At 48.1% G+C, this 14,747-nt stretch overlaps 1 protein-coding gene and 1 pseudogene across 1 annotated transcript; one reads left to right on the top strand and one right to left on the bottom strand.

Moving 5' to 3' along the window:
• Nucleotides 1-6,405: 6,405 nt before the first annotated feature.
• Nucleotides 6,406-13,527, bottom strand: Cops7a (COP9 signalosome subunit 7A). Its single transcript, XM_051207926.1, has 8 exons — nt 13,317-13,527; nt 12,764-12,968; nt 10,398-10,473; nt 10,092-10,180; nt 8,878-9,080; nt 7,715-7,820; nt 7,427-7,578; nt 6,406-7,258 (listed from the first exon to the last, which is right to left on the bottom strand). Exons 2-8 carry the CDS (start codon nt 12,923-12,925, stop codon nt 7,219-7,221), a joined length of 828 nt encoding a protein of 275 aa, XP_051063883.1. The 5' UTR covers nt 12,926-12,968; nt 13,317-13,527; the 3' UTR covers nt 6,406-7,218.
• On the top strand, nt 12,332-12,431 carry LOC127213063 (uncharacterized; annotated as a pseudogene).
• Nucleotides 13,528-14,747: the final 1,220 nt, after the last annotated feature.

Genomic DNA, 14,747 nt, shown 5'->3' on the forward strand with positions numbered 1-14,747 from the left:
GTTCCTTTTTCCAGTGTGGTCACACTAAGTCCTTTTTCCTCTTTTTCACTATTAAGTTGGTTCTTTAACTCACTTAATGAGTACAGATGCTAAGTCCAGCTTGCTGGGGATACAGGCTGGCCTTCTAAGTCCAATAATGAGAACAGGAGAATGACAGAGTAATATATATGCCTATTGATTCCAAAGATGCATTGACTTTTAAGTCTATGGGTGTTTTTGCCTGCGTGTATGTCTGTGCACCATGTGCATGCAGTGCCCATAGTGGCCAGAAGATCCTTTGGAAGGGATTGTTTGATGCTATGTGGATGCTGGGAAGCAAACTTGGGTCCTTAGCAAAAGCAACAGGTGCTCTTAACCACTAAGTCATCTCTCCAGCTCCAGCAAATAGATTCAGGCAACAAACAAACAAGCAAACAACACAAAAATCACCCCAGTTTCCAATGCCCAGAATGTTTATATTGTGTATTATCTAGGGTTTTCAGTCAATATATATTTACCAAACATCTAACCAAAATAAACGAACAACTCCCCCCCAGAACGGCCTGTATACCCTGCCCCACGTATCTCCTACTTGGCAGAGCAGCAGGTGGTAGGAGCTGGAACTGGTCCTGCTCTCCTCCCTAGGGTGTTACCTTTCCTCCTCATCCTGCCTCAGGGTGTGGCTTTCCCAGGCGACCACTCTTTAGCTCATCCAATACTTCTTAGCTCATAAACCTTCAATTTATAACCACACACTGGAGAACATCAAAGGACACGTTCTGTCTTGCTCACTGTCATGCATGTACTCAGCTTCACCTTGCTCATCCTTCCCGGATGGTGGCTGGGCCTTTGCCTGTTGTCCAGAGCCCTGAGGTATCCATCAGCCTTCACGCCATCCATGTTATCATTCATCTGGGCAAGGGTGCTTCACACCCAGGACTTCACAGTTTAGAACTGAGAGCCACACAGGCTAGAGAAAACATGTTCTAGAGATTCTTATATTTAGTGTATGTGGCCATGTGTGGGCATGTTCCTACCATGTACACATGAGTGTATGAAGTTATGAGGGAGGTTTACCCACTAAACCATAAACCATATCAAATTCAAATTCCCTTTTAAGACATATAATCTGATAAGAATTGGCACAGGGATTTTTTTTTTTTTTTTTTCAAGACAGGGTAACTTCAGAGCCTGTTCTGGAACTCACTCTGTAGACCAGGCTCAAACTCTGAGATCTGTCTGCCTCTGCCTCCAAGTGCTGAGATTACAGGTGTTTGCTGCCTCTGCCTGGCTTGCGGTTTTGAAATACTGCCACAGAAACACTGCCTTTGGTGAGGAATTTCCATCATGGCTGCCAATGCTCCATGCTTTCTGCCAGGCTCACCTTATGTAAAAAAAAAAAAAAAAAAAAAAAAAAAAATAATGCCACCCTCTTGAGCACAGACCGGATCGTTCAGTGGTGGAAATGGGCTGTCACTCTCTGACTTCACCTTGTTGGTGGGGTCTTTCTGGTTCTTGCTGTGATGGTGAGGGCTACGTGAGTGGCCACCAACTATTGCCCAGTGTCTTCCTCAGCACAACTACCCGTGAAGTGGTTCCTGTTGACAACTGAGTCTAGAGGGAAGTCTGCCTCACTTGAGCCTTGAGAGAGCCATGGTCCGATTTAATATCCTTTCTTTTTAATGGTACTGGGGATCAAACCTATGACAGGCAACTGAGCCACTCAACAGCTCACACTTAAATTGTAGCCTTGTGAGAACCCCGAGGCAAGAGTTCGGCTCAGCTGTACATAATTTCTTACCATAGAATCAACGACAGTAGATGCTGGGGACTTTTCTCGTGACAGGAACTTGCTACATAAGCCTGGATAGCCTGGTGCTACATAAGCCTGGATAGCCTGGTGCCACATAAGCCTGGATAGCCTGGTGCCACATAAGCCTGGATAGCCTGGTGCCACATAAACCTGGATAGCCTGGTGCTACATAAGCCTGGATAGCCTGGTGCCACCTAAGCCTGGATAGCCTGGTACTACATAAGCCTGGATAGCCTGGTGCCACATAAGCCTGGATAGCCTGGTGCCACATAAGCCTGGATAGCCTGGTGCCACATAAGCCTGGATAGCCTGGTGCCACATAAGCCTGGATAGCCTGGTGCCACATAAGCCTGGATAGCCTGGTGCCACATAAGCCTGGATAGCCTGGTGCCACATAAGCCTGGATAGCCTGGTACCATGTATCCCAGGCTGGCCTCAAACTTGCAGGAATTCTACCTCATCAATGCTGGGGTTACAGGTGTGCACCATCATACCATAATGCCTACCTAAACAGGCTGATCTGTTGCAGCAGCAACTCAATGCTTTATGTTTCTCAAGTCTGTTCCATTCACCTGTTCGACTAAGTTCACCTAAGAAGAAACTTTTCCTACCACTTTTGAGTTTTAGTAGTTTTTTTTTTTTTTTTTTTTTTTAAAGACAGGGTTTCTCTGTGGCTTTGAAGGCTGCTCTGGAACTTGCTCTGTAGATCAGGCTGGTCTTGAACTCAGAGATCCACCTGCCTCTGCCTCCCGAGTGCTGGGACTAAGGCATGCACCACCACCACCTGGCTTTAGTAGCCTTTTTATGGATTTCACCAGATTTTCTTGAGTTATTTTTAGAGGACATGTGTATTTGTGTGTGGTTATCTTCAAGGGGATGCAGGTGCCAATCATCAAATCCCCACGGAGCTGAAGTTACAGTTGTAAGGCATCTACTATGGGGTCCTATGTAGTAATACGCACTCTTGACAACGGAGCCCTCTCTCCAGCCTCTGGGAATTTCTGATCTCTAACAGTATTTTATAAAACAGTACACAGGGAGTTCCAGGCCAGGCTCTGCTATATAGCAAGATTCTGAAGGTACATATGATGGTACATACCTATAATCCCAGCCCTCGGAGGAAGCAAGAGGACCAGGGATTCAAAGCCACACAGTAGGCTCTGAGCCAGCCGGGGCTACATGAAACCCTGGCTCCAAAACACAAACTAAACAAAGACAAGCAGGAGGTGGGGAGCAATCTCCGTAGCAAAACTAAGGATGACAAAGCCTATGGAAACCCACTATTTTGTAAGTTCTCAGGGTCTGGAGAGATGACTTCCAAATAAGAGCACGGACCCAGGTTTGATTCCCAGCACCCACATGGTGGCTCACAACTTCAGTTACAGGGGATGATACCCTCTTCTGACCTCTGCAGGAACTGTCAGAGCAGACACATGGTACACAGACACACAAGCAGGCAAACACAGACATTAAATTAAAATCTTAAAATACAAGCTGGGTGGTGGCAGTGCAAGCCCAGCACTCAGGAGGCACAGGTGGGCTGACTTCTGTTGAGTTCAAGGCCAGCCTGGTCTACAGAGCAAGTTCCAGGATAGCCAGAACTGTTTCACTGAGAACCCTGCCCCCCCAAAAAAAAAAAAAAAAAAAAAAAAACAAAAAAAAAAAAATACAAATATAACAAGCAAAGGAAAAAAACAGACTATGCATGTTGCATTATCTGCTACTGTCTTACTTCTGCTTGTTTTTTTTTTTTAAAGATTTATTTATTATGTATACAGTATTCTATCTGCATGTATCCCTACAGGTCAGAAGAGGGGAGCAAATGTCATTGCAGATGGTTGTGAGCCACCATGTGGTTGCTGGGAATTGAACTCAGAACCTCTGGAATAGCAGTCAGTGCTCTTAACCTCTGAGCCCTCTCTCCAGCCCACTTCTGCTTGTTTTTAACCTATTAAATTTATTTATGCATTCACACACACACACACACACACACACACACACACACACACGTACGTACGTCAGGGGATAACCTGCAGTAGTTCCCTCATTCCATGCGGAGCCCAGGGATGGAACTCAGTTTTATCAGAACTGGAGGCAAGAGAGCCTTACATGTTCAGCCTTCTTTGCCAGCTTAAGGCAGTGAGTACTTATGACACAGGGTGGTGGTATTAGGGATCAAAATCATGGTCTTAAGAGCAGTAAACACTCTACCAATGAACAATACAGCCCTAGCTGTTGTTCTTTTTGAGAGAGGACTTTAATATGTAGCTCAGACTAGCCTTGAACTTAAGAGCCTCCTGCCTCATCCTCTCAAGCTGGAACAAGAATGCACCAACCACTGTGTCTGCCTGGCTTCACCTTTTTAAGTCTTTATGTGAGTCTGGGAGGCCAGGACAACATTGGGTCAGTCCTCACCTTCTGTCTCATTTGGAAGTTTCTTGTTAGCACAAGCACACTCCCTCCTCCCCCCGCAGTGCATCCTGGTTAGCTGGCCCATGACCTTCAGGGTATTCTGTCTTCACAGCCCATGTCCTGGAAGCACTGCACCTGCAGCCACACCCTTCCAGATTCGACAATGGATCTGGGAGTATGAACTCAGGCCTCAAGCTTGCACAGCAAATGTGTCATCTACTGAGCCATGTCTTCCTCCAGCCCCTGGCTTAATCATTTGTCATGTTTCATGTATGTGAACTCTGGACTTGCATGATTTTTAGGGTTGGATATCTAAGACTGCAACACAGAAGGGATATGGGTATGCTTGTAGGTGTTATGATTCTTGTTTAGAGGACTCCCTTAGCGCCCTGAGCACATGGAATCCTTAACCTTTGAACAAATTTCATGATTAAAAACCAAGCCCTCACTGAGCATTGGTGGCTCATACCTTTAGTTCCAGCATTTGAGAGGCAGGAGGATCTCTGTGAGTCTGAGGCCAGTCTGGTATATAGAGTTAGTTCCAGGACAGGCTCCAAAGCAATACAGAGAAACCCTGTCTCGAAAAACAAAACACACACAAAAAACACAAAAATCTGAAAACCAACCAAACAATTCCCCGCCTTTAATCCCAGCACTTGTGAGGCAGAGGCAGGGAGAGGTTTGTGAATTTGAGGCCAGCTTGGTCTACACAGAGAGTTCCAAAGAGCCAGGGCTAAGTAGAGAAATGCTGTCTCAAAAAAAAAAAAAAAAAAAAAAAAAAAAAAAAAAACAAAACAAAAACAAAAACCAACTTAGCCCTCACTACTTCCCCAGTAACCATCTCCTTTCCTTATGCTTTGAAAGCAGGAATCTTCGGTACACCAAAGCCAGACTGCACTAATGTGCCCTGAGGGATGTGAGTGTGTGTGTGTGTGTGTGTGTGAGAGAGAGAGAGAGAGAGAGAGAGAGAGAGAGAGAGAGAGAGAGAGAGAGTGTGTGTGTGTGTGTGTGTGTCCCGCCCAGGCAGTTCAAAGCCAGTTTGGGGTTTTAGAGCTATTAATGTGAAACGTAGAAATAGTGGTCTGGGACCAACCTCCAAAAGGAGATAACTAAGCTCCAGGGGAAACTGGGTCCTAGGTAGGGGCCAGAGGGCAGATCAAAACACCAGAAGCTGGCACCTTCTGTACACTGGAGGGTCTGGGACAAAAACTTTGTTTCAGAAGCAAGAGAATCAACTAGCTTATCTAAGGCAAAGCTGAGACACCATGAGTAACAAGACGGTTTGGTGGTACACACCTGCAATCCCAGCATTCAGCTGGACACAGGAGCGTCCGGATCCAAGGTCATCCTTAGCCATACAGTACATTCCAGGCTAGCCTGGAATGCACGAGACTGTCTCAAAACAGTTAACTACCCCCAAACAAACAAACAAACAAACAAAAAAACACAGTACCAGGACTTTGACCTTACTTCCTGGTCCAATGACTGACTGCTAGGGGCAAGTAAGAGTAATTTATCTATAGCCAGGCATAGTGGTGTGCGTCTTTAATCCCAGTAGTCTGTGAGTCTAGGCCAGCCTGCTCAATATAGGGAGTAACAGGACAGTCAGGGCTACAATGACCCTGTCAAAAAAAAAAAAAAAAAAAAAAAAAAAAAAAAAGCAACTTGTCCTAAATCCCCAGCTGAACACGGAACAAGCCCTACGAGTCCCCTCGAAGACACGTGAGGGGTCAACTGCCCACCTTCAACTGTGTTCCCCACCTCTAAGAAGCAAGCAGTGTTCTAGGCCGATTTCCTGCCATACTTCTTGGAAAACTCGAATCTGGACAAAAGGGTCAAAGATCAACAAAGCTGATAGTTTTATGAGTTTTCAGTGTGAAAATTCAAGTTCCCTACCAACACCTCCCCTTGTAATTCTATGAGGTGAAGGAACAGACTAGACTGCAGGTCCTCGAGCGTAGCGACAGTGACGGTCAGTCTGCATCTCCACTGTCAGGACATAGCGGTGCTCAGGAGGTGCCCATTACTTCTGAACATGGGCTGAGGTATGGAGCAATCTGTCCAGGGTCTAGGCCTCCTGGCTGCTAGCCAAGAGTCTGCAAACAGTATCTGGTTCTTTTCACTTCCCAGCACTCGGCTTTAGAGTGGACTGGGATTAGTCTTCTCCCTGTTAACAAACATCAAAGACAGAAGAGGCCCAGTTCCTGGCATTTTTGTACACAGATTTCTCATAGATTTATTTCTGTGTCATGTTATATATAGACCTATTCATATATACCATTTTTCTGTAATATACAATCTATATTCCCTTCCCCACCAAAATCACAAGAAGAAATACAAATCCTTCCAGGATTTCCACTGGGTTTCCTAAGATGATTAGCTAACAAAGAACCATTTCTTAGCATCTCAAAAATAGCTGTTCTGGGGCTCTGGGGGGGGGGGGGTCACTGAAGCAGCAGTATTCCCAGGCCCAAGGAGATGAGACAGGACAAGAAACAACTGTAGTGTGATGGGATCTGGGGTGAAAGTGTCCATTGACTCCCAGAATGGCAGACTGGCTCCAGAACTCTAAGGCTGGGATGAAGGTGGCGGACACCCTTCCCCAAGGCTTTTCAGTTGCAGCCCAACAGGCACAGGGAAGGAGGAGGAACTGCAGATTAGGCATGCAGGGGTAGGCGTGGTAGAGAACACCTGCGGGTGTCGAAGAGAAAGCGCCCTCCACAGGACTGCCAACCTGATCCATGACAGGGGTAATGGACAGAAACAGTGCCGAGCGAAGACGAGAGCCAGCATGGCAGGGGAGAGGCAGTGGAGCACACAGGGAGCGCAGACAAAACGTGACCGTACTGGCCTTCTCCCTACGGAGGGTGTGGCTTATGCTTGGGGGTGGAGGAGATGAAAGTCATGAGCTAGGATTATCAGCTGGCCAGGGGCACAGAAGGCTCTGAGGACTCCTAAGGGGTAGACAGGAAGGCAGCTGGGACCCCACATTCCCAGGGAAGAAACAAGTCCTTTCAGTTCGACTTGGACCAAATCTTGGCGCTCCCTCGGAGTCTGGCAAGGGGAAGAGAGAAAGAGGGGATGCAAGGGTCTCCTAATTCCTGCAGGACACCCCCATTCCCGACCCCATGCAAAAGACTAAAGCAAGAGGAGCAGCCAGGCTGAGGCCCCGGAGGTAGAAGTGGGGTACCCAGAAGCAAGCGGCTCCCCGCACGGGCTCACCCCTTGCCCTTTGAGGCTTTCTTGCTGGGCTGGCGCTGGTTGGTGCCAGGAGCTGGTTCTCTCAGCTCGGTCAGGTGTTGTTCAGGGTCCTGAGAAGTGGCTGCAGCAGCTGCCGCTGTTGTAACTTTAATGGTTTTTTTAAGGTTGGCAACCTATCAGGATGAAAGGAATGGCGGATACAAAGTAGGTCCTGGTTATCTTATCAGTTTGCCTCTGCCACATCCAGCCTGTGCACAGGCCAGGGGCCCAGGCTGGAGCTGCAGTTAACCCCCTTCCCTGCCTGCTTACCTCACTCTCGATCTGCTGCTTCAGGCCCAGCTGCTGCTCCTTGTGCTGGTTGGCACGGCTGACTTGCTCCTCGATGCCGGACAGCACAACCTCACAGCCTACGCACCTGTGGGAATCAGAGCAGATGAAGTGTTAGTAGAAGAAGGCTGTGATCAGACTCACAAAAACAAAAAAAACCCCAAAAACTCCAAGGGCGTTGGTGGTGCACTCGGGAGGCAGAGGCAGTCGGATGTCTGTGAGTTCAAGGCCAGCCTGGTCTACAGAGCTAGTTCCAGAACAGGCTCCAAAGCCACAGAGAAACCCTGACTCAAAACAAACAAACGAACAAAGAACAACAACAAACCCTCAAAAGCAAGCCTCCAAACTTGAGTGGAAACCCTTGCCTAAGCTGGGAGCCCTCACCAGGCACCTGGGAACCAGCTCCAACAGTATTCTCATCAGCAACACCCTGGAGTAGGATAAGAAAGAGCTAAGACAGTAGTTGAGTGACACATACAGCGTGGGCGGGGCTGAAGGTTGGCGGGGAAATGGCTCAGTGGTGAAGATTGCTCTTCAGAGAGCCTGAGTTTGGTTCCCAGCACCCACACCGGGGAGCTCCAGGGGCATCTGACAACTCTGGCCTCTGTGAGTGCCTGCCCTCATCTGTCATCTGTGCACCTACTACTCCTCTACTGCATACACACATAACTAACAGTTAAAGTAAATTAAAACAACAAAAAGATGAGCGTAGGAACCACACACAAAATAGGAGTTCCGGGCACGGTGGTGTATAATGGTGCACGCCTGTAATCTCAACATCTCAATACAGGGAAGCAGAGGCAGAAAGACTTTGAGTTCAAGGCCGCCCTGGATTACACAGCGAGATCACAATGAAGTTATGCAGGGATGCAAAGAAGAAATTGAAAGAGAGACCCACTGCCCATGGTGCTATGTGCCACTGTACTAAATTCAGCCTATGACAGTGGCAAGCCTCAAGAACACCACTCACATTCCCTTCCCCAATTGCTGCTCCAACAATCCTGCCTCTTAGCACCCAGTGACTCCTTCAAGCCCCCAGAGGAAATTACCGGTCTCTTTCTCCCCACTGGGCTAACCCTCTGCACCCCAATCCCTGCTCTCTACTGCTCACATAAGGGGATGGTTAAGGCCTGACAAGTTCTCACCACTCCTGCAGGGTTCGGGCAATGGCACTGAGGTCCTGGCGCTGGATGTCCCTCCCGATGCTGTAGTCTACCTCCAGCCGCTGATTGCGCTGGTCCAGGGAGCCACGAAGGATATCGGCATACACAGCCTCAATCACAAGGTCTTCCAGCTGGCGCACGTTACGAAGGGCAAGGGCCTCCAGCAACACTGCATATGGGATACACTGGGTCCAGGGGTCAGACCAGGATTTGTGGGGTTCAAAATCAGAGAAGGGCTTTCCATAACCCTCCTCCCTGTTTTCCCTACTGCTGAGTCCACATCCCCTCCATTCCTATCCCTAAACCATTTCCTAGAAAATGGTAGTTCTAAAGCAAAATGTATCACCACCTCAAAACATCATCAGAAAAGGACAAACCTTTTCTCTTTCTTTAATGTATTTTGACCCAGGCTCTCATTCTATAGCCCAGGCTAGCTTGAACTATGCACTCAGTATGTAGTCCAGGCTAGACTTGATCTCACACTAATCCTTCTGCCTCAGCCTCCCAAGTGTTGGGTTACATAAGTCATGACACCAGATTAAAAAAGACATTCTTAACACAATGACAGATGCTCTCCTACTATGCCTCACCTGCCACAGCACAGCAAAAGAGTGTGACACCTTCCTGGTGCCATTTCTTTGGCAGTCGCTAAGGCTATTGTATTACATCAGCTTGACATCAGAGGATTACATATAGGAGGGGTCTGGAGTTACTCTGCTTAACACTTGGACTTAGCCAAGTTACAAACTGGCCTCACCTTTGAGGCATCCACAACTATGAGCCTGATCCCAGCAAAAGTCACCAAGACTCAATCCTAACACACACCCAGGAGAGTGGAGACTAGGGACACATGATGTAATGTAACAAAAGGCTGCTCCCACAGGGACACAGACACTTCTGAGGTGCACAGTATGTCTTCCATGGGAGAAGAACCCATTTCCAGCTCTGAGGCTTTGTTGGCCTGGAACTCTGTACGGTGAATGAAAGAGGATATCGGCGGCCCAGCGGCTATTTTGACACCAAACACAAAAGTTGGTAACTTAGAACTTCTGTTCAAACTGAGAGACTACAGCCTCCATGACTACAGTTGAGACCAAGTCAGAGGGAGGTCAACAGCTCTCCTGGTGCAGACTCCCAGTAACAAACAAAAGGCTGTTTCTGGCTGTGGACTGCTAGGTGGCAGGACTGTCACTTACCTTGACTTTGGCAGCCAGAGTGACAACTGACAGATGCCGAAGCTTATTCTTCTGAGCCTCAGTAAGTGGGGGAAGATTCCTGGCTTCAGCTAGGGAAGGGGACAGAAGCCCAGGCATCTTATTTTTAGCAGTTTCTTACAAGTTTTCTGCACCAATTACGGTCGTAGGCTGCCCAGGGTCACTTATGGCATCTAAGTAGGGCATCCCAGGAATTTCTTCCAAGTCTCTCCAGAAGCAACAACCACCACCAACAACACCACCCCCCACCCCCACCCCCCGGTCTCTACAGATCCAGCCCCTATTTACCTAAGTAGTCAGCATAGGTCCCGTAGGCAAACACTGTAAGCAGCCGGAAGGTGGAGGCAAAGTCACTTTCTGCCAACTGCAAGAACATAAGGAAGTGACAAGAAGGAACTATTTTGAACTCAACTTTTTGACCCATTCTTCCCAAGAGTTCCTATCCTGGCTCACCAAGAGGCTTTCTCTACATCTCCGAACACTCACCGTTTCCCTAAGGGCTCACTTCTACCTCTAGCCCTTTGTTAGGCTATGCGTCAAATTCCTACTCTAAATCAGGGATGGAGACATTCCGTGTTCAGAGTATCACATGCACACACGTGAGATATTGTTATGTTATTTTTGCCCTCAGAAGACATAGGATTTATGGCCTCTGCTTCAGACTGTCCTCAGTGAGGTGGTCTTCTATTATCCACTAGTATTTCCTATCACCGCTCACTGCTCCTGGTACATCACCCCGCAGGTTCTCAGTCAGTACCCTTTAACAAGGCGACCCAGCATTACTAGTCTACAAGGATGCGCAGGACGGCAGCCCTCAAAGCAGACCCTTGCTAAACACCTGACAAACGTTTTCATCCATTTATCTGATCTCTTTAACGGAATACAAGCTTGAAGGGCAAGCCTGTCGTCTTACACATTGCAGCACATTAAACACTGTAAGGCAATTGGGAACTTTTTTTTTTTTTTTTTTTTTTTACTTAAGGATAAACTTTAGTTCACTGTAGATAAAACAGGCAAGCCAAAAAAAAAAAAAAAAAAAAAAACATTATATCCTGATTCAACCACAGAGGCCTCCTAAAATCAGCTCAATTTAGCCACACACTACTGTCAGCATCTCAGGGCAGAGGCTGGTGCTATAGTATTGGCAATCCATTTGCTCTATACTTTAAGCTTTGGACTGGCCATGTCTATGAATGGTTCTCTTTGCTGTGTTCATAACAGTTCACCATTGTCTTTGGAAAGAAGACAGTGTCTTCATTATCTACCATAAATGAATCCGTATATTCCACACTTGGGGAGGTAACATAGCAAGGTAATATGCTCATCTTTCTATTTTTAGGAGACTTTAGCTTTCCCATAATTTTACTTCTGTAATTGTTAGAGACAGTACTTTTTAGGTTTTTCCTTTTTGCAGTTCTAAGAATTCAAGCTATAGAGAGCCTTGCATTCGATAAGGGTGCTTTCACGGAGCTACATCCCTACTCCTTTTTGAGATGGAGTCTAAGTTGCATAGGTTGGCCCAAAATTTGTGATTTCCTGCCTTAGTATCCCAAATTCTGAAAAGGAACCCAAGGCCCCATTAATGCTAGGCAAGCATTCTATCAACTGAATTATGTTCCAGTTTCTCATCATCATTTTTAAGAGAAAACTGAGCATTTTAATAAGGTTTCTCTGATTGAAATGACATGATTTTTTTTATCTTTTTTTTTTTTTTGAGACAGGGTTTCTCTGTGTACTTTTGGAGCCTGTCCTTGAACTCACTCTGTAGACCAGGCTGGCCTTGAACTCAGAGGTCTGTTTGCCTGTGCAGGCTTTTTTTTTTTTTTTTGGTTTTATGAGACAGGGCTTCTCTGTGTTAACAGCATCGGTGGTTTTGAAACTCACTCTAGACCAGGCTGGCCTCTAACTCAAGAGTTCTATCTCCCTCTGACTCCTGAGTGCTGGATTTAAAGGTGTACCCTCCACTACCGAGCTGATGACATGATTATTAAGAGGTATCACACTGGTGAACAGACAGGCTGAAGTTACAAGTAGTATTCTGAATGACATGTACATTTGCTTAAAAATAAAAATTCCAGCTGGGTGGTGCACGACTTTAGTCTCAGCACTCAGGAGGCAGGGGCACTTGAATCTCTGTGAGTTCAAGGCCAGCCTGGTCTACGAAGCAAGTTCCAGGACAGCTAGAGCTGTTACAGAAAGAAACCCTGTCTTGAAAAACAACAGAATCTTTGGAAGCACACATACACAAATTGGGCTGATACAGAGAAGATCAGCATGGCCGAGCAGAATGACATGCAAATTCGTGGAGGGTTCCACATTTTTAAATAAGAAAAAAATTAAAATTCAGCACAAGGCATAAGCAGGAGAGTTGTCACAGTCCAAGGCCAAGCCAGACGATGACGACTACTAGTCTAGGGCAGCCAGGCCTTCACAGAGAAACCTTGTCTCAAAAAGCGTGTGTGTAGAGGGAGGGGACATTAAGTTTACAGATCCCTTTATCTCCAAAGAGAAATGAAGACCTTAAATGGATTGATGGTTAATTATCAATACCCCTGTTCACCTGATTGGTTACTGGTTACAAAATGAGCCCACGCATTCTTCGAAGAGACTTCGGCCCCAAGGTTCTCTGTGCACTACCCGGGCAAGCAACCCACCTCTCTAACATTGGGCATATCCAGCAGTTCCCCAAACACGTAGACACCAGGGGCCTCCAGCACCTGATGGATGAGTGTGGCCAGCGCTGCCCCCTTGGCCGACTTGGCAAGGAGCAGAAACTGCTCCTGGTTCTGCCCTGTCACCTTCACCTCCGCACTCATGGCGGCACCGAGGTGCAGGGCTCTGGTCTCAAGTTGTCTGGAGCTGCAAGGAAAAGAGGATCGTGAAGCTGAAGGTCCCTGGATGGGTCAGCTCAGGGGCAGAGAACGGCCCTCCAGAGGCACCGAGCCACTTCTGCAGTGAGAAATCGGGTCAAGAGGTCTAAAAACCAGCTCTAGGTTCCTTAAAGTCAGCCAGCCACATCCAGGCTGCCACGCCCACCCTGCCCCCCAATCTGGTGCCAAATCCCAAGCCCCACCACGTGCATCCCATTGAGCCCCAGGACAGAAGAGGCGGTGAGGGATGCAGTGGCACATGGTGTCCACCCCAACGACGACGCACCCCCAGCTCTGAACTCGTGTCCTGCACGTGCCCGCGACCACGTGACCTCACCTCCACGCTCCTCGCTCGTGGCTCCACCCCCTCCCTTAAAGAGGCAGCCCCGGGGACCGCGGGTCCGCGCGCAAGGCCGGGTCGTAGCCTGGAACAGTCTGCGGCAGCACCCGGGAAGCCTCGTCCTCCAGCGCACGGGGCGGGGCGGCCGCTCCGTCACCTCCGGCCGCTGCTCCCAGCCTTTCCTGCCACCTCCTGCAGGGCCGCTCTAGTCACCGCCTCTATGGCCAGCTTCCGGCCGTCTTTCCGCTCTCGGGAGGCGGGGTCCTGGCGGCGGTGGCCTGCTTCCGCTTTCCCACCGCCCGGGACGTGAGGTCTACGGCGCGGCTGATGGAGTTTATTGGTGCAAGAGCAGTGGCTGCAGGATGCTGAGGAGACGCCAGCTCCGGGGAGATCCTGGGTCGCAGGGCCGCCCGGGAGCTGCAGGAGGGGACAGGAGGAGCAGAGGGTCAGTGGCAGGCGAGAAGACACAGACAGGAAAAAATGGGGAGAGGACGGGAACGTGACGAAGTTAGTGGTAGACATAGTTTGGGTAGTTCAACCACTCATGCTTTAAAAAGTAAAGGAGCCGGTAGTGGAGGCACATGCCTCCTCTCCTTGCATCTACAGGGGGATGGAGAGTTCAAAACCAGCCTCAGCCCCATAGCAGTTTGGGCTATATGAGAACCTGTCTCGAAAGGAAACAAGTGGTAAAGGGGTGGGGGGTGTATTAGTGGGACTTTTAAGGTTTCCTTCCGTTAAATTTTCAGAGCTTTATTGTGTGACCAGACTTGGCCTTGGTTACCACACGTAATCCTTTTGACTACTTGAATCTCAGTTGATAGTAAAGTGAGGTGGAGGCAGAATAGAAAACTTAAAAGGTTTAAATGGGAACTTGTAATCCCACCATTCAGGAGGCTGAAGCAGGAGGATTGCTTTGAATTCGAGGCTAGCCTGAGCTACAGTGTGAGAGACCCTGCTTTAAAAACTTTCCGATCTTGGGGTGGTGGTGCACACCTTTAATCCCACCACTGGGGAGGCAAGGGAGGTGGACTCCTTAGTTGCAGGCCAGCAACTTCTGCATAGGGAATTAATTCCAGGATACCCAGAGCTACTGCATAGTGAGAGCATGTCACAGACAAAACAAAAACCCTTTAGTATATAAGGTAAAGCCATATGTCCCTGGTGCATATCTGTAATCCCATCACTCAGGAGGAGGCTGAGGCCTAAGAATCCAGAGTTCATAGAATGACCTCATATCTTGAGAGAGAGAGAGAAAGACAGAGGCCTAGAAATGTGAGCTTCCTAAGTAACCTGTGAGACGAAAGGACATACTTATCTTACCCCATCACTTTACAAAAGAAAGCGAGGCACAGTGGTACATGCTTGTAATCTAGCACTTGGGAGGTAGACGGGAGGATCTTAGGTCCAAAGGTAATCCAGGCTGCCTCG

This window comes from Phodopus roborovskii, unplaced genomic scaffold, assembly GCF_943737965.1.
Source record: "Phodopus roborovskii unplaced genomic scaffold, PHOROB, whole genome shotgun sequence".
Classification (NCBI taxonomy): Eukaryota; Metazoa; Chordata; class Mammalia; order Rodentia; family Cricetidae; genus Phodopus; species Phodopus roborovskii.

Excerpts from the sequence above, each read along its gene's own strand:
- Cops7a (XM_051207926.1), bottom strand. The coding sequence starts at position 12,925 with ATGAGTGCGGAGGTGAAGGTGACAGGGCAGAACCAGGAGCAGTTTCTG. Across the intron at positions 9,081-10,091 it reads CTCTGGCTGCCAAAGTCAAG|TGTATCCCATATGCAGTGTT; the intron begins GTAAGTGACAGT and ends CCCTGGACCCAG. Across the intron at positions 7,579-7,714 it reads AGCAGCAGATCGAGAGTGAG|GTTGCCAACCTTAAAAAAAC; the intron begins GTAAGCAGGCAG and ends TCATCCTGATAG.